This window comes from Cydia fagiglandana, chromosome 10 (genome assembly GCF_963556715.1).
Source record: "Cydia fagiglandana chromosome 10, ilCydFagi1.1, whole genome shotgun sequence".
NCBI classification, from domain to species: domain Eukaryota; kingdom Metazoa; phylum Arthropoda; class Insecta; order Lepidoptera; family Tortricidae; genus Cydia; species Cydia fagiglandana.
The window spans coordinates 11,154,935-11,175,527 of record NC_085941.1 but is presented as its reverse complement, the minus strand read 5'-3'; the positions used below and the strand labels follow the sequence as shown (position 1 = coordinate 11,175,527).

General features: G+C 36.8%; 2 protein-coding genes and 1 long non-coding RNA gene across 3 annotated transcripts; 1 reads left to right on the top strand and 2 right to left on the bottom strand.

Moving 5' to 3' along the window:
- Positions 1-48: 48 nt before the first annotated feature.
- Positions 49-12,256, bottom strand: LOC134667855 (aarF domain-containing kinase 1). Its single transcript, XM_063525245.1, has 6 exons — positions 11,629-12,256; positions 10,511-10,921; positions 10,105-10,278; positions 7,936-8,136; positions 4,949-5,155; positions 49-1,825 (listed from the first exon to the last, which is right to left on the bottom strand). Exons 1-6 carry the CDS (start codon positions 12,055-12,057, stop codon positions 1,661-1,663), a joined length of 1,587 nt encoding a protein of 528 aa, XP_063381315.1. The 5' UTR covers positions 12,058-12,256; the 3' UTR covers positions 49-1,660.
- A 958-nt stretch (positions 12,257-13,214) lies between these two features.
- Positions 13,215-16,859, top strand: LOC134667854 (large ribosomal subunit protein eL20). The gene is made up of 4 exons (XM_063525244.1): positions 13,215-13,346; positions 14,554-14,730; positions 15,728-15,907; positions 16,669-16,859. The coding sequence occupies exons 1-4, from the start codon at positions 13,329-13,331 to the stop codon at positions 16,825-16,827; spliced, it is 534 nt and encodes a 177-aa protein (XP_063381314.1). The 5' UTR covers positions 13,215-13,328; the 3' UTR covers positions 16,828-16,859.
- A 1,209-nt stretch (positions 16,860-18,068) lies between these two features.
- LOC134668222 (uncharacterized) lies at positions 18,069-19,779 on the bottom strand. Its single transcript, XR_010098740.1, has 2 exons — positions 19,675-19,779; positions 18,069-18,824 (listed from the first exon to the last, which is right to left on the bottom strand). It is a non-coding gene; the product is annotated as an uncharacterized LOC134668222 (long non-coding RNA).
- Between the last annotated feature and the right edge of the window lie 814 nt (positions 19,780-20,593).

The window sequence follows — 20,593 nt, the reverse complement described above, 5'->3', positions numbered from 1 at the left end:
CAAGATTTGAAGCACATACCTACACAAATATACGCAGTAATGCCAAACAAAACAAAGTTTTTTTAATAAAATAATTTATTTAAATAACTTAACATTGGACTTCATGAAAACGGTCTCTAAAACATGTTACAATATAAAATTAACTTGTAGATTTGAGCGCATAGTGATTTTATACTTACAATTATCAAAATATACATAGAAGGGTCATTCCACCGTTTCGGGTGTTACACTTGAACTCATAAAATAAGGTTTTATTCGATATTGTAACAGGAACTAGGAGGTTATAACTATTGATTCATCTACTACTTTGATAATATTTTCCTTTCCTGTACGCACATTATTAAAGTATAAGAGAAATAACGAGAGAATCACTAAAAAGTAGCTGTTTCGGGCGTTACGCGAATTGGCCTATACCTTCTGACCATCAGTACCAAAATGCATAATTAAGCGAATTTTATCAAGTAAGCTCCAGTTTTATTTATGTCAAGTAATAATAGTTAGTATAGTCTACTGAAACACTGAAGTAACACTTAGTATCACTTCTTATTTAATTTTAATAAAATAAATTACCTGTTTCGGGTGTTACTCATGGTTCGTTTCGGGTGTTACGAGTACGAAATTAAGACAGATTTATACGAAATTATGGCTCATTTTATTGAAATTATTGTCTTTTTAATAAATTCGATTAAAAATATAAGTAATAAATGCTGAATTATTTTAAAATACATTATCTTAACAATAAAAACTGTTTCTCGAAGATATCATAATTATTTTTCTTTCGATGCGAATATTTCCGAAAATATTCACTTAATCAAAAACTTGTTGATGGTGACACCTATTCATTTTGAAAGATCTATCCAACGACACCCCACATCACAGGATTAAATGAAAAAAAAATTAAAAATATTTTTTTTGTACAGGAGCTACCATAAAAAAACATTTTTTTTCGGTTTTTTTTTGTGACATGAAGGTGCGGTATGTTTTCTATGGAAATAGGTTAGTTTTGACTTCTTAAACCAGTTTTCATTTTTCAACCCTTTGGTAGCGTTTCTTTAAATAAATACTTTTGCAGTACACACTCTTATCTTAATTATAAGCCTTTGAGGTATGATATGGACTACCCGTGACTAGGAATTGGTTTTGTCTGCACTAATATTTCATAAAAGTGCTCAAAAACGGCATGAAATCTAATAAAAAAACTAGCTAACTGCCAGTATAATAATAAATGAGATTATTATACTGTTTTTTTCGTAGATTCTGTAAATTCTAGGTACAGACCCAGTACAGTCGAAGACAAATTAATCAGACGATTTGTAAACCTTATCCCAATATAATAAGGCTTAAAAATTGTTAGTTAATATCATAAAGACAACACGATAACATTACTTTACTCATAATTGCTAGAGTTTAGTATAGTTAATGAAATAATTTAATAACGCTAGTTTTTAAAGCTACAATAGAAAATGATAATGTAAAACTGAATAAATGAGGCTATTTGGTGAATGGTCAGACTTTTCACTTCACATATATATACTATAATATAGTCTAACTAAGCTCTAGCATAAGAAACATCTTAACGAGTAACAGTGAATATAAATAAAGTGATAACTCGCAAGAGATGGCGTTGATGTCTTAGCGCATTTTGCAGTTTTCGCTCAGTTTAGTGTATTAAGGTTTGGTTGACCGTGGAATGAACTGTAACGCGCAGGCTGGGTGATGTGAACTTTTCTTTCAAAGACAGAAACACGGAGTACAGATAGAGAGTCAATATGGACCATCTAAATTTCAGGCTGAGGTACTGCCTTCTCAACACTGAATTGGCGTTCTGAAACAAAAAGGATTATAATGTTAAATTATCCGTGTTAAACTTTTAGAGAGGAAAGTATTGAATGATAATTCAAATACGTAGTTTAGTTTTAGTACTAGGAAATAGTTGTAATAGCCTCACGGTCCTACCTGTAGCACATGACTGGCGCGATAGTATCTCGCCGCGAGATAGACTACCCGTCTCTCTTTAATAATACTGGTAGTCTATATCGCGGCGAGACACTGTCTCGCCAATCATGTGCTTGGCCTACTGTATAGTTCGTTTTTTTTAGCATTAGAAAGAACTCCACAGAAGTAAGCGTACAGTTTCTATCAGCCTCTTTAATTCTTAATAATTATTGAATTATCTAATGTAGCACGGTCAATACATATAATTTACTTCAATTTATTACCGTTAAAAGTGCCGGATTTGGAACCACAAGCTTACTTCTGCGAAGTTCTTTCTAATGCTAAAAAAACGAACTATAGGACTTATTAAGTTCGATAAAACGTAAATAATTTTCTAAAGGGACAGAGTTACATTTGTTTTGTTCCGTAAAATTTTCAAACAAAACTAAATCAACTTTGTTTCTTACACTGTAGATTCAAATTTCACTGACAAATTTTGGATTTTTTCCTGGTACGGCTGCGCCTTAGGATGATAGGTAAAACGTTGGTACGTTTGTGTGTGCAAGGCCAAATGCAATTATATTCATTAAAACTAAATTGACGTATATTATTCAAAATCATTACAATTTTAATCATAGATTTTTATGCTAATCGCTTCAACGGAAACGATTTTTATTATGCTACGAGTATGTTAACTATGTAGTCGTGTAGTCGAAAAACCCAAAAATACCTTAGCATTTTGAAAACTTTAGCTGGCGCGTCTTGGGGAATACATCCTAAGCACCTGCGGAGGTTGTACATCTCCTTGATTAGAAGTAGGCTGGATTACGCGAGTGCACTTTTTCACAATAGCGCCAACAGACATATCTATAAGCTTGAAAAAATTCAAAACCAAGGTCTAAGGGTAATCGGAGGCTTTATCAGGTCTACACCGATTCATGTTATGCAAGGTGAACTATGTCTTGTGCCACTGCATCTCCGTAGATGGTTCCTGGCCACTAGGTTTTGCTTAAAATCACTGACCTGTTCAAATAGCGCCACGGTTGATGAGGTTCTGGAGTTGCGAGCCTCATGCCAAAGAGGGTACTGGACTAAGATAAGGAAAAAGCCTTTGCTAGCTGTCGTAAATGAGGAAACCTCTGAAGAGCATATTCAGTCGTCATTCCCATTACCAATGTTTCAATTAGAAGTTTGGGTGTCAAAAATTGAATTACATGACGTCTTGTACAGCGGTTTAGAATCTGTTGTTGGTGCAAAACACAAACACAACGCCGATGCTCTGCGTATCGATGTGGTTCAAGAACTGAATAGAAAATATATCAATTTCTATAGAATATTTACTGATGCGTCAAAGTGTGATAAAAAAATAGGGGCTGCCTTTTTTGATCCTTTTAGTGCCACAAGAGCACAATATAAAATTTCAACTGGAGTTTCTATAATGACCGCGGAACTCAGTGCGATTTATCAGGCTTTAGTGTTTATTGAAAATCAAAATTATCCCAGTGGCAATTTTCACAGACAGTAAAAGCTCCATTCAGCATTTGAGCCGATGTGCCTCAGGTGAACGGTGCTTTTCACTGGCATACAAAATCTTAATGCAAATTTTTAAGCTCCGAAATTGCGGAAGGTGTTTAAAAATACAGTGGGTTCCGTCACATATCGGCTTGATAGGAAACGAGGAGGCTGACCGCTTGGCGGCAGCGGCTGCTTCTGAGGGAACTGAAGTCGATGTCGCTCCAGACTTCTCAGAAATAGTCGCAAAGTATAAAAGTAAAATGTATGGTCGCTGGAAGGAGTTCTTTGATGAAAGATCACAAGAGAAAGGAATTTGGTACAAGACCATTCAATGTGAGCCTCCTCGGATACCTTGGTGGGAAGTGGCTGACTTAAACCGGGCGAATATTGTACGTGCCCACAGGCTTCGATCCGGTCACATTCCATTAAATAAGTTTGCTCATCTGATGGGGAAAGCAGATTCGCCCAATTGCGATATCTGCGGCTCCGTCGAAGATGTACAACACTTCTTAATGGAATGTGTCCGGACTCGAGACAAGAGGGCACAATTATTTGAAGCTGGGGGCTATAAAGAAATGGATGTTGGGGTTTTTCAGTCGATTTTGGCGGAACCCCTATCTAAAACTGCAAAATTAGTGTACCATTTTTTTGATAACTAGTATAACATTTATTAAAACTAGATAATGTAATGTGATGTAGGTAATGTAGAGGCCCAACGGAGCCGACATGTCCCGTTTGATAAAGGTTCCCTTTAAAATACGAAGATTAAAAAAAAATATATATGCTACGAGTATTTGATATTGTTATCCAGCCGCACTACGTACGTACCTACTTACTTTATATAGGTAGGTCAATACCGTTAAGTCTTTATAGTTTTTTAGTGAGGTATTATCTGATGTGATAACTTTTTTTGGAGGCGATATACATTATTTTAGTTATAGCCTCTCTACAGTAGGCCTAGCACATGATTGGCACGACAGTATCTCACCCGCGAGATGGACTACCCGTCTTTTTCTAACTGTATTAATTAAAAGAGGGAAGGGTTGTCTTATCTCGCGGGCGAAATACTGTCGCGCCAATCATGTGCTAGCCCGGTTGAATTTTTTTTTGAAATTTTATTGGGGTATAAAATAGTTCAATGAATCTACATTTTCATCATCAACCCTTCACACTAGCGTTGTGATTCACAATTTTTACTTATCCCCTTATTCATAAACGCACTACAACCCTCAATGAGCTAATAATCATTTATCTGTCTTTATCTGTCATTCTGAATTTTATATTTACAAAAAAGGGATAAAACATAATTTAGGTAAGGCCTAAGATGGCTAAGATGCTAGGCCGGCTCTTTATCATTTGTCACCATGCCTGACACGTTCCAACAAGTATATAAGTGCGAAAGTGATGTATGACATGCCATGACATGTATGACATGAGGTGATAAAAATACCGCTTCAGGCCCATAAAGTTTTATGAATATGTATATTAGTTTTAATACCTCGTATTCGACCTTGTAGACGCTCTCCATACAGCATTTCGTCATAACTAAGAAGCCGCACATCCGCTCCTCCATACCGACTGCATACTCGATGCTCCGGATCAAGTCATTGGTTTTTAGTACTAGCAGAGCCTGCCGGTCGACGTGCTCCAAGCATTGCGTTATGTAGTGCGCGAAGTTTGGGAGCTCGTTTTGGAATACTGTTTTCTGGAAATGGAGATTGTGACATTAAAGCAAATATGAAAGATATTGGGATTCAGAACGGCCGGGCAATTAAATATGTAGTGTCAGGCGTGGCTCACTACGCGATTTCGTCGCGTCGCTACAAGAACATGCGGCCAACACCAATTTTGGTGTCTAGCAGTAGTAGTTGCCACGCACCGCTACGGAACGGACGCCTGTTCGCGCTTGCGCCACCTTCCGGTCGTAATAGATGCGTTTTGTTAGAGAGTGAACCCTCTGTACCTAGTACTATAGATAGGAGATGTCGAATCAAAGTAAGAAATTCCGCGGGCTTATCATCCTTACTTTACTACGAATCTGCGGATACCTACATGATTGTAGAAATCAGTGTTCATAAATAATAATAAAAATATTCATTCAGGGCATGTTTGTCATCAGTTCGTCACTGTTTCGCACGACTATACAATTACATGTCTGAGATTTTAGCCTTCACTGATTTACATTATTAAACGATATATTTCAAGATGTGTACTTATACATTATTAAATGTAAAACGGGACTTAATCGCGTATGATTTATGCTACGAGTATTTGATATTGTTACCGTACTCTTTTAAGATTTATCTCCGACGTTTCGAGGACGGCGTTGTGCCCGTGGTCTCGGTGAAGACTCAATCGAATCGGAGGTAAATCTTAAAACTTGAATAAAATTTAGCCTACATTTTGAAAAGTCAAACGTTATTAGAGACCTTGCAGTCGCGTGTGCTAGCAATATTTGTCAAGCATTAGGCAAACAATTTGGCGCCTATTTCAATACAATACGCACATTTGAGTTATTTACCATGTAAATAATGTGGTAATTGAGATTTACGCAATCTATTACCACTCCTACAGGGCTATAACCGTGAAAATCGAAGTTCGCAAATTGCGGGGATTTTTCTCTGTCGCTCTAATTACGCCTTCATTGGAGTAAAAGAAAAAGATCCCCGCAATTTGCGAATTTCGATTTTCGCGGTAGCCGCTCTGATTAATGTTGCTAAATAATAGTTGAATAAACAATACCTAAAAGTAAACTCAAGGTTCCACACTAAACTCTACAGAGAAAACTTTATCGAGCTAAAACATGAAAGGATTATATCGCGTATAAATAATTTAAAAAATTTAAAATACCTACATCCCAACGTTTCAAAACCTTTACAGTTTTTGGCCAATGGGTAAAGTGTGTGAGTTTAAATTGTTTTAATGAATAATTATCACTTATCGCGCTAACCAAAGACGATATTAAATTCATCACAGCTTAAAAATGAAAACTTATCAACAAAGCCTGGACGACGGGAGCAAAAATGCACTTTTCACTAGTGCTTAGTCAAATATCGACTATTCTATCGACATCCATACGAACAATTTTTGAATCCATTGATCCATTGAATCCATTGATTCAAAAATTGTTCGTATGGATGTCGATAGAATTGTAATTGTAATAATCCTTTATTTCAGACAGTAGATTGCATTATTTTCTACAGTTCTTGCGTTTTTTTTTTCTGTCTGTGTGCCATTTATTGGCAAAAGGCCTCCTCCAACCTTCTCCATTCCTCTCTATCCTTGGCAACTCTCGTCCATGTGGTTCCTGCTGTGGCTTTGATGTCGTCCACCCATCTTCTAAATGGTCTACCTCTTTTCCTTTTCTTATGGCCTGTGAACCAGTTCAGTATCGATTTCGACCATTTTTCTTTGCCTCTAATTGTATGTCCTGACCATTTCCATTTTAACTTTTTTATTGTTTTTGTGACATCTTTTGTTTTGGTGATCTTCTTTATGGATTTTATTCTTATTTTATCCGATAGTCTTTTCCCCAGCATACTTCTTTCCATGGAGTTTTGGCAAGTTTCTAGCTTTCTAATGTGTGTTTTAGTGAGAGCCCAGGTTTGGCAGCCGTAAGTAAGTATAGGAAGTATGCTGGTATCAAAGAGTTTCCGCTTGATAGTTACATTGATATCTTTATTTTTCATTATTTCCTTTAGGCTCCAATATGTCTTCCAAGCATTTCCAATACGTCTATCTATTTCTTTTGAGGTTAGATCTACCGGAGAGATTATCTGGCCTAAATAGATGTACTCATTTACGTAATCAATTGGGTTATTATTGATGAGAATAGGTTTTTGCTTGTCGTTAGTCATAGCCTTGGTCTTTAGTGTGTTCATAACCAATCCCACCTTCCCACTTTCTCTAACTAGGTCATTCAGCATTATTTGCAATTCCTCACTTGATGATGAGAGTATGATCAGGTCATCCGCAAATCTCAAATGTGAAAGGTTTTCACCGTTAATAGATAGTCCACAATTCTCCCAGTCTAATTGGCGAAAGACTTCTTCTAGGACGGCTGTGAAGAGTTTCGGCGATAGTGGGTCCCCCTGACGTACGCCTCTTTCTATTCTGATCTCTTTGCCTTCCTGCTCTAGTTTTATTGTGGCCTTGCTGTTGTTGTAAATGTTTTTTAGTATTCTGATGTATTTATTTTCGATACCTTGGTTTTTGAGTGCCTGCCAGATATTCTCGTGCTCTATTGTATCGAAAGCTTTACTGTAATCCACGAAGCAGCAGTAGAATGTTATGTTGTATTCCTTGCCTTTTTCGAACAATTGTTTGATGACATGAATGTGGTCCACAGTCGAGTACCCGCTCCTGAAGCCCGCTTGCTCTCTTGGTTGACTATAGAATAGTCGATATTTAATGTGAGAAGATGTGAGAGCACTAGTGAAAAGTGCATTTTTGCTCCCGTCGTCCGGGCTTTGCTTATCAACACACCTCACTGCTAGACGGCCTGGTATTATCGATGCCCTTCATGATGGACTCCCACGGGCGACCGGTGACAATGCACGCGAACAGCCCGTACAGCTGGCTCCGAATCCCCAGGGCTTCGGAGTGCAGCCGCATTTCCTCGCGGTCCCGCGCAATTATGGCCAGCCACAGCTTCGAGTAGTGGTACCGGAACTTATCTGTGAGATTCTGCAAAACAGCATTAGCAAAAAATTATTCTCAATACAAGCTGTCCTGACAGGCTGTCCATTTCTTTTAACAACTATGTACTGATGTAGTGCATGATTGTGACGTAAGGGGCAAGGACCGGAAAACCCCTCTTTACGCTTAATCCTATCAATTCGGTAACCCAATCGTTTCGGTTACCTTATCATTCGGTAACCCTATCATACGGTTACCTGATTGTAATGGTAAGCTTATTGAAACGGTAACCCTAACATTGTTAAGGGTTTTCAACAGGTTTTCATTCTTTTATTTTTTTTTAAGTTCTTTTAAGTTTTCAACAGGTTATGGTAACCTTTATTATCCGTTGCTTATTGGTTTGCTACATTTTTAGTACATTATTGTCGAGGCTCGGAAGCTACTTGCGGGCTGAGGATTCGTTTTAAACGGGCGACCTATAATTTTATTATTACAGGACCGGAAGTATTTATTTTATATATTATATATGTTATTTATTGTATTTATTTTATTTCTTATTTTATTTATTTTATTTATTTTATTTATTTTATTTATTTTATTTATTTTATTTATTTTATTTATTTTATTTATTTTATTTATTTTATTTATTTTATTTATTTTATTTATTTTATTTATTTTATTTATTTTATTTATTTTATTTATTTTATTTATTTTATTTATTTTATTTATTTTATTTATTTTATTTATTTTATTTATTTTATTTATTTTATTTATTTTATTTATTTTATTTATTTTATTTATTTTATTTATTTTATTTATTTTATTTATTTTATTTATTTTATTTATTTTATTTATTTTATTTATTTTATTTATTTTATTTATTTTATTTATTTTATTTATTTTATTTATTTTATTTATTTTATTTATTTTATTTATTTTATTTATTTTATTTATTTTATTTATTTTATTTATTTTATTTATTTTATTTATTTTATTTATTTTATTTATTTTATTTATTTTATTTATTTTATTTATTTTATTTATTTTATTTATTTTATTTATTTTATTTATTTTATTTATTTTATTTATTTTATTTATTTTATTTATTTTATTTATTTTATTTATTTTATTTATTTTATTTATTTTATTTATTTTATTTTATTTTTTATTTTTTTATTACTTTATATATTTTATTTAAATTATTTATTTATTAACATTATTTATTTTAATTATTTTATTTATAATATAATAAGATTTAAAATAAGAACACACCACACGGGTAGGTATAAAGACAAGCAAAGGAACGGCAAAAAAACTTGTTTGTGCTGGAGGCTTCATAGATCGCCCATGCCAACCTCGGTTATTCAATAACAAGTTGAATTTAAGTGGGCGTAAAGATTGCAATCGTTTGAACTAGTCAAAAACCTTATAATGAGGTAACTGAATAGACTGGGTTTTTATTTCGGTTACCGGTAACAGAGGTTAACCGTATCTGATACGGTTACCGAATCAAAGTGTTACCTTATCATACGGTTACCGTTATGGTAGGGGTTTTTACAACCGCTTCTAAAATAACCCTATGAAAAACCCCGGTTAAGGTAACCGGTTCCTGTCCCTGGTAAGGGGTAAAGGTATCTTATGGCGGTTGGCGCTTACGCTTTTATTAACGCCGCTCCAATATTCTTGCGGTGCTATGCGACGTAAGCGCCAGCCGCCATAAGGTACCTTTTCCCATGGAACGTCTCAATTATTTTCCATCGTCACGGCAACGTACGCACATGTCTTGCTATTTACGTACGATAAACGAACGAATAGAAAGAGAACGTAAATTATACATACCTATACAAATAATGAAATGAATACAAAATACCAACACACATCGGTTGTATTTGCTCATATATTCCAGAGTAATTTCTTTCTTTCAGATTGCAAATAGCAGTCATACCAGTCCAAATACCATAAATTAGACTGATAAATAGATAATAGTATTTTACACTGCTGAAATATAGAACTTACAGCATACAAACCGTGATCCAGCAGATACATGGTAGTTTCCTTCTCGCCAGGCTCTTTTCTGAGCAAAATGTTGCCAGGATGCGGGTCACTGTGCACAAACCCACTGATGAAGATCATATGGGAGTACAGGTCGCCCAGTTTCCGGCACAAATCTGCGCGGTCTATCTTGTGACTCTATAATTATAAGAAAATATATGAAGACATGCTGACAGCAGATAGGCTGATGACTTTAAACCCATCATCAAAAATGTATAATTTTTCTTTAAGATGGTTGGATAAATTTTACCAGTACAGATATGATGGTTGTTCATGTCTAGACATGACAGTGTGACATAATATTGATATTTGGTATTTTAGAAATTAATTTTGTGAGAGCTAGTATAAAAATGAAATCCTGGATACTTACATCAATATATTTTAGATCATTAACATAGCCCCCTTCCACATAATCCATAACCAAAACCCTTGAAGTGCTGAAATCCCAATATATCTTAGGAACCTTCAGCCATTTGTAATGGCTGAACATTTTGGAAACTTTTTCAGCATTTCTGCCTTCTTGTAAAAAGTCCAATTCTTTAGCAATATTCCTCTTTGTTTCATCTATGAGCCAAGTGAGTTCAAAATCTGGAAATACTTTCATCATCATTCTCAAAACAAATTCCATCCATATGATGTCTATTTCAATGTGCTTTTTCACAAAATGGTGCTGAACTTTGACAGCAACTGGTGTTCCATCTTTTAGTTTGGCTTTATGTACTTGAGCTAGTGAGGCCGTTCCTAGTGGTTTCTCATCGAATTCGTCAAACAAAGTGTCAGGCTGAAATATAAGAAAATGTGAAAAATTATTTATTATATATCAGAGCGGCCAGCGTGTGCACAAATATCTGAAGAAAGCCAGTAGACGCATGTCATTAAAGTGCATGTACAGATATTTTTGACCACCTTGGCAGCTTCGATATATATGATGGTGACTGTACATATTTTTAATACAATAGTCTTAAATTAAACATGTGCTAACACAGCTACCTGTCTAGAATTGGTCCAATGGTCCAGTGTATTAAAAAAACAGTAATTGGCCATAGACCTGGAATCGGCAACCTTTTAGTAGCCAAGGGGGCCAAGGGCCACATAGTAATTAATGAAGTTGAATCAGGCCGTGCTTTATTAACATTTGTGATTTTATCAGACATTGTTGTTGGTGAATATTACATACAAAATAGCTAGGGAGGCTCACGGGCCCAAGTGAAAGGTTCGTGGGCCACCTGTTGCCGACCGCTGCCATAGACCTATCTAAGTGTGCTGTGCATGCATAAGATAAGATCAACTAATGTTAGCAATAATAGGCGAAAAATTTAAGAAGTGTTATTTAAAAAATCCCCAACTTTTTTATACTTTAATACCCTATTACTGTTCCATCCTGGTTAGAAGACTGAAAGGTGAAAGCTATAAGTAAAAAATAGCCACATATATTTTGTAACACTAATTACTTCAAATAGCTTGATAAACACTTGAAGCTGAACTTACATCTTTCTTCAGGTCTTCCTTAATAACTTTATAAAGTTCTTCTACAGTGTTCTGCGGCGCATCTTTATGCAAAACACGCATAGTGGTGACATATTCAGTGGGTAATAAGTATTCTAATGCTCCAACGTGCTGTCCAACCTTAATATAAACACCTTTGTTAGCTTTGCAGAGCTCCAACAATTTCTCCGCGCATATAAGGTGGGCTGCACTTTTAATTTGATTGTATTCCTTCGATTCCTTATCCCATTCTTTGCTATACAACATATCATTATAGGTTTTGCCAATATCTATAGCCGTCACTGACGTCCTTGAAATCCTCACCAACACATTACTATTGTAATCATAATTCAAAGCATACGCAGCACTACCGATTGCTACACCACTGACTAACCCATATTTGACCACTTTTGGAAAAAGTTTACGAATCATTTTCGATTACAAAAATACTAGTAGGTATCACGGATATTATGTCATAATAGAATTTTACATTTAGTTCTATAACGAAAGCACTTTGAATTTGTATGCAAATACAACAAAATATACGATTGTAGAGATAGATTCCTCGTATAATAAATATTACATGATAACTTTAGTGTATTACTCAATCTAAGTATGCGAATATAAATGTCTACTGAGTATGAAAGGAATTTGAGTTTTAGATGACGTTAAACGTCAACGTCAATAGAAACTATTTGACAATGACAGGCTGTCTCCGTTCAACATCTACTCAAATAATGAAATGAGTGACCTAGTGACCTACTTGCATAAGCCCCCATTCTCACGGCAGCTTTTTCAACGCGCGTTAAAAAAGCGCTTGAATCTGACCGCACTCTAAATTCAATTTAACGACCAAGGCTTAAAGTCGATAATCCAACAACGCTTGTTAAAAAGCGTCACCGCTGATATGTGAATACATACCTGGTTATCCATTTGTCATTCAAATGCTTTTTTAACGCGCGTTGAAAAAGCTGCCGTACGAATGGGGGCTTACAATAGCTCCCATATTACGAGAGCTTTTTCAACGCGTGTGAAAAAAGCGCTTGAATCCCTCCACACGCTAAATTCGATCTAAAGCCCCCTCCACACTCGTGCGCGAATCGCGGCGCAAAGCCGCGAACGCAAGTGTGTCGTCGATTTTCGCAGACAGCGAAATCGACTCCACACTCGCGTTCGCGGCTTCGCCCGCGATTCACGCACATAGTCTGGAGGGGGCTTAACGACCAACGCTTAAAGTCGAAAATCCAAGAACGCTCGATAAAAAGCGCCACCGCCATCGTGTGAACAAATAAAGTCAGACCAAGCTACAAATACCAATAGAGTCTGTAGCGGATTTGATAGCCCACGCAGTGAAAGTGTTATTTTAAAAGTCCAACTTCTATGAAATTATGACGTATAAATTACACTTGTACTGCGTGGGCTATCAAATCCGCTGCAGACATTTTTTTTAGTCCGACTACACACGTTTCCATTTGTGTCATTCAAACGCTTTTTTAAGTGCGTTGAAAAAGCGCTCGTGCTAATGAGAGCTTAGGCCACACATGCAATAAAAAAAATTGTTGCAAGGTCTGTAGGTGCCTTATGCTAAGTGTGCATTTTTATAAGCTGTAACATTTTATACAGGCTGGCTACCCAGCCTCCATCTTTCTTTTGCGTCTGTCCGCTTCCATTGACAGATTCTTTTTAGGTAAAATCCTCTGAAAATGAAGGCTAAAGGAGAGGTAAGAATTGTGAAAAAACATACAATATGTGGAAATTAATGCCTAATGATTTATATAAACATAAAATTATATTTTTTAATACCTTAAAATGTGAAACGAAGCTTTAAACGGACAGGTTCATTTTCGCGTGTGAAGTACACGTTGCGGCTACTTCAATTTAGTGGTTTCTTGTGTGAATAAGAATATAGCAAGACTGATTTGCGCCCAGAAAGTGCCAACGTGTCGGATTTTAACGATAATTATTTCATTCCGCTGTGTTAATGAAGTGAAATTAACTAAGAACGAAAATTTAGTTTGAGGTTATGTCATGTTGTGATATGGTTCCATTGTATGGTATGGACATGTAACTACTAAAAGTTTTACTTTATTCAGGGCAAGCCACTTGTCCCATCTTTTGTTATCATATTTTTAGGGTTCCGTACCCAAAGGGTAAAACGGGACCCTATTACTAAGACTTCGCTGTCCGTCCGTCCGTCCGTCCGTCCGTCTCTCACCAGGCTGTATCTCACGAACCGTGATAGCTAGACAGTTGAAATTTTCACAGATGATGTATTTCTGTTGCCGCTATAACAACAAATACTAAAAACAGAATAAAATAAAGATTTAAATAGGGCTCCCATACAACAAACGTGATTTTTGACCAAAGTTAAGCAAAGTCGGGAGGGGTCAGTACTTGGATGGGTGACCGTTTTCTTTTTGCTTTTTTTGTTTTTTTTTTTTTGCATTATGGTACGGAACCCTTCGTGCGCGAGTCCGACTCGCACTTGCCCGGTTTTTTTATATTGTTAAACAGCAGTAAGCTCAACGTATACAAACTCATTAGCTGCATTTATTGAATTTGCATTCTGAACAGAACACTTTGCAAATACAAAATTAAAGTACTTAAAACCAAATTATAACTTCTGGGACCTGATTTTTATGACGCAAAATTTTGTTATATTAGGATCGGGGTTTTGGATGTCACACTGCAGATCAAGTTAATATGAATACACCTTGAAGTCCGCTATACCTTTAAGCTGCTTGAAAAAAATGCGATTTGAGTATAGATAACATATTCATAAAATATACAACATTAAATAAGCAGTTTGAGGTGATTTACCCTGAGTGGCAATCAAAACTACTGCTAACTAAATTAATGATAGGTACTATATTTCAGCTTTTCCTATCGAAAGTGTAGTAAATAAACCTATTTTTTTTTAATTTCCAGTTGAAGGAATATGAAGTCATTGGGCGAAAACTGCCCTCTGAGAGTGAGCCCAAGACGCCACTGTACAAAATGAGAATCTTCTCTCCAGACCCAATTGTGGCCAAGTCCCGCTTCTGGTACTTCCTGCGTCAGCTGAAGAAGTTCAAGAAGACCACTGGAGAAATTGTCTCCATCAAGGTTTGCATTTATATTTGTTAAACCGGTTACCTAGATACTTGTTGACTTCCAGGTACTAAATGTGTCCTGTTTAAAGCAGAATAGCTCTGATACAAATCCTACATAATTTCTAAAACCTTGAAAAATCACTGACAAAACATTACATTAGCCTGGTCACTCCAGGTCCACACAGAGCAGGCATACGCTAGGCATAGGCAGGCGCGACGCTATTTCCTCGCGTACAAAACGACCAGTGTAGACATGCCTCGGCGACGGTGGACGCGAGGCACATCTACATTGGCCTTATTGTAATTAAATTTAGTAGGAAATGTTTATGTCTCACAAATACTTCTATTTGGGCTATAATACCTATGTACATAACAGACTTGCAGACTACTTGACATTGTGAGTGGTGTTTATTTCCTTTTCTGTAAAGGGTAAAGCAATTATTTTTGAGGTTTGAATTTTTGTATGAATATCAGTGTGGATATTATGATACATCAGGGTTTTCGGTGCAGGAATGTTTTACACTAGTCAAATTACAGGTAAAAACTGTAAAAAACGATACTAATTTAACATTTCTAAGCACATTAAGGACCTTGTATTAATTCATAGTTTAGTAATTATTTTACAATAAACAAAGTTATAAAACACAAAATCATTCCCGCACCGAAAACCCCGATTTATGGATATTATGGTTGTTCTTGTCTATGTGACAACATGATAAAACGGTGTCCGTCAGTTTCAATCGCGTGTTGTTAAAAAGTATATAACGGTTATTTTGTCACATTGATAAAACCATCCAATAGATGGATAGTTGTCAAGCAGACCCCAGGCTCATATTATGTGAGCTGTGGCAAAATGCCGGGATAACGCGAGGAACAAGAAGAAGATGGATAAAACCATCCATAATACGCCTGCAGAACGCGATAATGAACCCCTTAAACGGATCCACACTATTTTTGTTACAAGCTGTATGTAAAGCACCCATTAAATTCGAAATACGTTGACATTCCAGGAAATCCCAGAGAAGACCCCAGTCAAGATAAAGAACTTCGGCATCTGGCTGCGCTACGAGTCCCGGTCGGGCGTGCACAACATGTACCGCGAGTACCGCGACCTCAGCGTCGGCGGCGCCGTCACCACGTGCTACCGCGACATGGGCGCTCGCCACAGGGCCCGCGCTCACTCCATCCAGGTATGTTACTTACCTTTGTACTTTAGGGTGAATGCACCTGGACTACCAAACATATGATGATAACATTTATGGAACTGAAATTATTGACCAGCTTTCTTATGTTTTCCATTTTTATTTTCATTTTGTCATCTGGTTTGACTCTTAAACTAAACTAGGGGCACGTTTTTTTTTAATAATTAACTCTGGTATAATCACAGAATAAATAATAGTCTAGGTACAGAAGATGCACTCTCTAGCAAAACGCGTCTGTTACGATTAGGACAGCGCCGCGGCTTACCGTCGTAGCATTACGCTGAGTGAGGGTCCTATTTAACGTCTATGTCTCGATATTAAACTTGTAATTTAAGTTGTTGGTTTGACGTAAATAAATGTATTTTCTTTCTTTCTATATGACCGCTAGGTGGCGACAGCGCCACGCGCGGCTTATGGCTAACAACCAAAATTGGTGTCACACCAATTGTGCCCCACACTGTGGGATGTATGTACTTGTAGCTACCTGTTGCAAAGCGACGAAATCGCGGAGTGGGCCACGCCTGGTATAATGTATCAGTGACGGTAGCATGGTCGCGTTTATCGCATGTCGCGTGATGCGGCACTTTCGCTCTTACATACTTGTTCAAACGTTACAGGCATAGTGACAGGCGATAAAAATGTGACCTTGCTACCGCGCAGGTCAGCGACCGCGTCCGGCGTTTCGCTTTTCTTGTGTATATGTTGGACGTATCGGTATATCCATCCAACGTATTTTTTCTTGTCTTCAGATCATTAAAGTGGAGGTGATCAAGGCCGCCGCTTGCCGCCGACCACAAGTGAAGCAGTTCCACAACAGCGCGATCCGCTTCCCGCTGCCCAAGCGCGTGCACCACCACAAGCGACTCAACAAGTTCGCGTACAAGAGGCCCAGCACCTACTTCCTGTAATTTACGCGATAATTATAACCACGTTAACGTGACTATGTGTTTTATTCCATGCTGGTCCAAGAAGGATACACTTGAAACATAAGGGCTGATTTAGACGGTGCACGGACTCGCATGCGAAAAGTTACATTGCGGACTGTTGGTTACGTCAAAAACCGCAATGTAAAGACACTCGCTTACGAGTTCGCGCATCGTCTAAATAGAGCTTAATAGTAGTGACGTAGCTTGTGCCTCCCACGGAAATGGTCAGGTACAGCTGCCACTCCAAGTACAGCTGTACCTGACCATTTAAAATAAAAATATTTTGGCGGTAAATATTGGGAAATGAGGCGTCGTCAAACTGCAGCGCGGGGTTAGCGGGCCGGGAGATTAAACCTTTATTCTTCCTATCTTTTACCAATGGTAACTACTGAGAAAAGAAAATCACGGTAGTTACCACCAAAATGAATTTGTGGCAACTACTGAGATCAAGCTAATTACTCTGCTGCAGATTTGAGTGGCAGAGGTAAAGCACTAACAGACTGGCGTACATACCGGACTGTGACTTTGGTACGGTTCGAGGCCTGTTCGATCGAGTGGAAAATGGATCACCGTACATCCGTCAAGGACGCCACTATGAGTCAAAGCGAAACAGATAGCTGACCTGAACAAGGCCGCGGTTCGGTACATCAGTCTGTTGGCACTTTTACAAACACTATTAGCTCAAACGTACTTGGAGATTTTTTTTTTCACTAAATAGCAAGGCACTATTTTGAGAGCAATTAATCTAAAGGCACCTGTAGGTACATACATATTGGGCCAGTCTGGAGAACACATTTATGCGTTAGAGGGAGCAAGTGATATTGCTATCTCATTCTACCGCGTGGCTGCGTCCCTTGGAGTGGCCTACGTTGGCCCAATATGACCAGGGGCCTTTAAAAAATGTACCTAGCAGTAACGATAAGGGTCTCCCCAAATATATCGACGCGCATTCGGCAAAAGCCGATAGGAAAAAGCTTTATGTCCGCGCAATAAGAGCGAAAAAGTCGTCGTTCGGCTCGGCTCGCATCGGCCGGCGCCGGCCGACGCGTCGTCGGCTTCTTCGCTCTTATTGCGTGGACATAAAGCTTTTTCCTATCGGCTTTTGCCGAATGCGCGTCGATATATTTGGGGAGACCCTTAGGGTGGGAATATCCTTTGCCTTTAGGATAGAAATATTTAATGTAAACAAAGTTTTGTACGGAACACTAAAAATGAAACAATGGTTAGATAAAATAAACATTTTATTCAATATCAAAATCCTACGAATTTTTGACTAATTTATTTGGTATTAAATGCAAATATAATATTTCATCAATTCAAAAAACTTCATCAATTAAAAAATATCCTGCACATTATATCGCATCACGTAATAAAAAATACACAACAACTAATAACTACAGTTAAAAAAATGGGTGCTTTTTAGTTAGACGGGTCATTATCTATGAAAAGGGACCTTATTGTCGATGGCGCTTACGCCGCACAGCGTCGCGCGGCATTGAATTTATATCGGAGCATCGCTAATAATGGCGTAAGCGCCATAGACAATAAGATAAGGTCCCTTTAAGGACAATAAAGTCCCTTTTCATAGATAACGTCACAAATATACTTAATTTCATTTCTTATTTATTCCTTGATATTGATATAGGTCATGTTATAGAAGAGTAAGACCAAGATAAGTCAGAAACGATTTTGATAGCACACGCAATGCAAGTGTTAATTCATAGATGTCATAATTTCATACAAGTTTAAAATAGCAGTCTTATCTTGGTCTTAACTCTACCTACTGCTATTTTGGTAATGGACGACAATATTTCATTTAGTTTAACATACACTCGCCATAATTTATTACCTAATCAGTTACGCCCTAAGCCTGTAAGTTAATGAAATTAACTCGGCATGGTATTTGCCAATGACAAAGTGTGGCAATGTCATCATTATTGTCAAATTTCTATGAAATTAAGACGTTCATAATGACACGCCTCACTTTATGTTATACAGTGAAACCTGGATAAGTGAGATCTCAAGGGGCGAGCAAATTTGTCTCACTTAAAGAGGTTTTCCACTTACCCAGGCTCCCAGTTAGCCAGGTACAAATAAATTTCTGTCTCATTTACAGAGGGTTCCATTAATAGAGGTGAGAATAGAGTATATTTCAGTTATAGAGGTGGTTAAAAGGGGATTTAGTAATTATCTTTAAAAATAAATTAGGTAAAGTAATCCTTGTCCCTAAATATTTTTTTAGTCTTTTAGTTTAAATATTTCTTTGAATCAATTTTGAATGATTCTCCAAAGGATAGATATTTCAAAATTAAATTAAATTTGATATGGACTTCAATGCGTATTAGAAATTTAATAAATGAAAATTTATTTTTTCGTGTTACTTATCAAAATTTCAGCTTTCGTTTCGATAGTTTTAACTACTTACATAAATTAACTAAGTAAATCAAACTTGAAGTTGTTTAGACACAATTAGGCAAATGCGGAATTTGTGGATTGACTAAGAGTTAGTAAGAATACGGAAATTGTTCAATGAAGTCCGAGTTAGAGAGGTCATAGATTGACGTTATCTCAGATACAGAAGTCAATTCCCTATAAAATTCCAAAAAACAATTAGGAAAATGTAATCTTATAAATATAGTCTCAGTAAAAGAGGTAAAATACACTCTCTCTGTCTCAGTTATAGAGGTAAATGTGACTATAAAATCACAATAACGAATCCCAGTTATAGAGGTTCGTTTTTTCTCAGTGACAGAGGTAATTCAGTGCTAAAGTGTCGGGACCGCACCATGAGTCCCAGCTATAGAGGTTTCTCACTTATCCAGGTCCCACTTAACCAGGTTTCACTGTAATTGGTGTAACTGTAATGTTAGCTACACGGACTCTAGATTTGGGATTGTAATTATGTCAAAAATTACCAGACATCGTAAATTTTATAGCTCCTCTACATGATGGGCCAACGCCGGCCACTCCAAGGGACGCATTTATGCGTTAGAGGGAGCAAGTGATATTGCCAACTCATTCTACCGCATGGCTGCGTCCCTTGGAGTGGCCGGCGTTGGCCCATCGTGTAGAGGAGCCATTAAATAGGTGCAGCGGAGTGGTGTTAACGGAATTGGTACAAATAATTCCAACTGAAATGGTAAATTAAGGTTGAAATTAACGTAATTAACGCTAATTAATCATTAGGGTTGAAATTGTTAACACTGCACCGAAAATGCTATAAAATTTACGATGTCTGAAAATTACACATTACATTACACTATATTTTATTCAGTCGATTAAAGAACTTAGTTTTTGCGCTTTACAATTCAACATATCTTTATAATTTATAATCTAGGTTTAATTTTACATTTTCCATTAAATAAGTATGACATTATTAAAAATGGATACCGTCACTAACTACGTATAGCAATTTAATTGTTATACCTAATAAATGTTTCTTACCCTTTAGGTCCAAAATGTTTTTGTTTAAATTCTATCAAATTAAAACACACCACAAACATAATTCATATAACGGGGGATCTGCTTCAATGGAGAAGCGACAGGTGACGTAATTATGATTAAATATAATATAAATAATAATATAACGTACAGATGTAGTGCATAATGGTTTTCAGTCGTATTTTTTCGGAAACGTTCGTATTGTCATATGCTGCTATAGCCAACGTCAGTACCTACTTTTTGTACCGAGATTGAATGAAATAGCAAGACACGTTCGTACGTTTCCGTGAAAATAAGAATGAAAATA

Excerpts from the sequence above, each read along its gene's own strand:
- LOC134667855 (XM_063525245.1), bottom strand. The coding sequence starts at position 12,057 with ATGATTCGTAAACTTTTTCCAAAAGTGGTCAAATATGGGTTAGTCAGT. Across the intron at positions 8,137-10,104 it reads TGGATCACGGTTTGTATGCT|AATCTCACAGATAAGTTCCG; the intron begins GTAAGTTCTATA and ends GCTGTTTTGCAG. Across the intron at positions 5,156-7,935 it reads CCAGGCCGTCTAGCAGTGAG|AAAACAGTATTCCAAAACGA; the intron begins GTGTGTTGATAA and ends CTCCATTTCCAG.
- LOC134667854 (XM_063525244.1), top strand. Across the intron at positions 14,731-15,727 it reads GAGAAATTGTCTCCATCAAG|GAAATCCCAGAGAAGACCCC; the intron begins GTTTGCATTTAT and ends TTGACATTCCAG. Across the intron at positions 15,908-16,668 it reads CCCGCGCTCACTCCATCCAG|ATCATTAAAGTGGAGGTGAT; the intron begins GTATGTTACTTA and ends TCTTGTCTTCAG.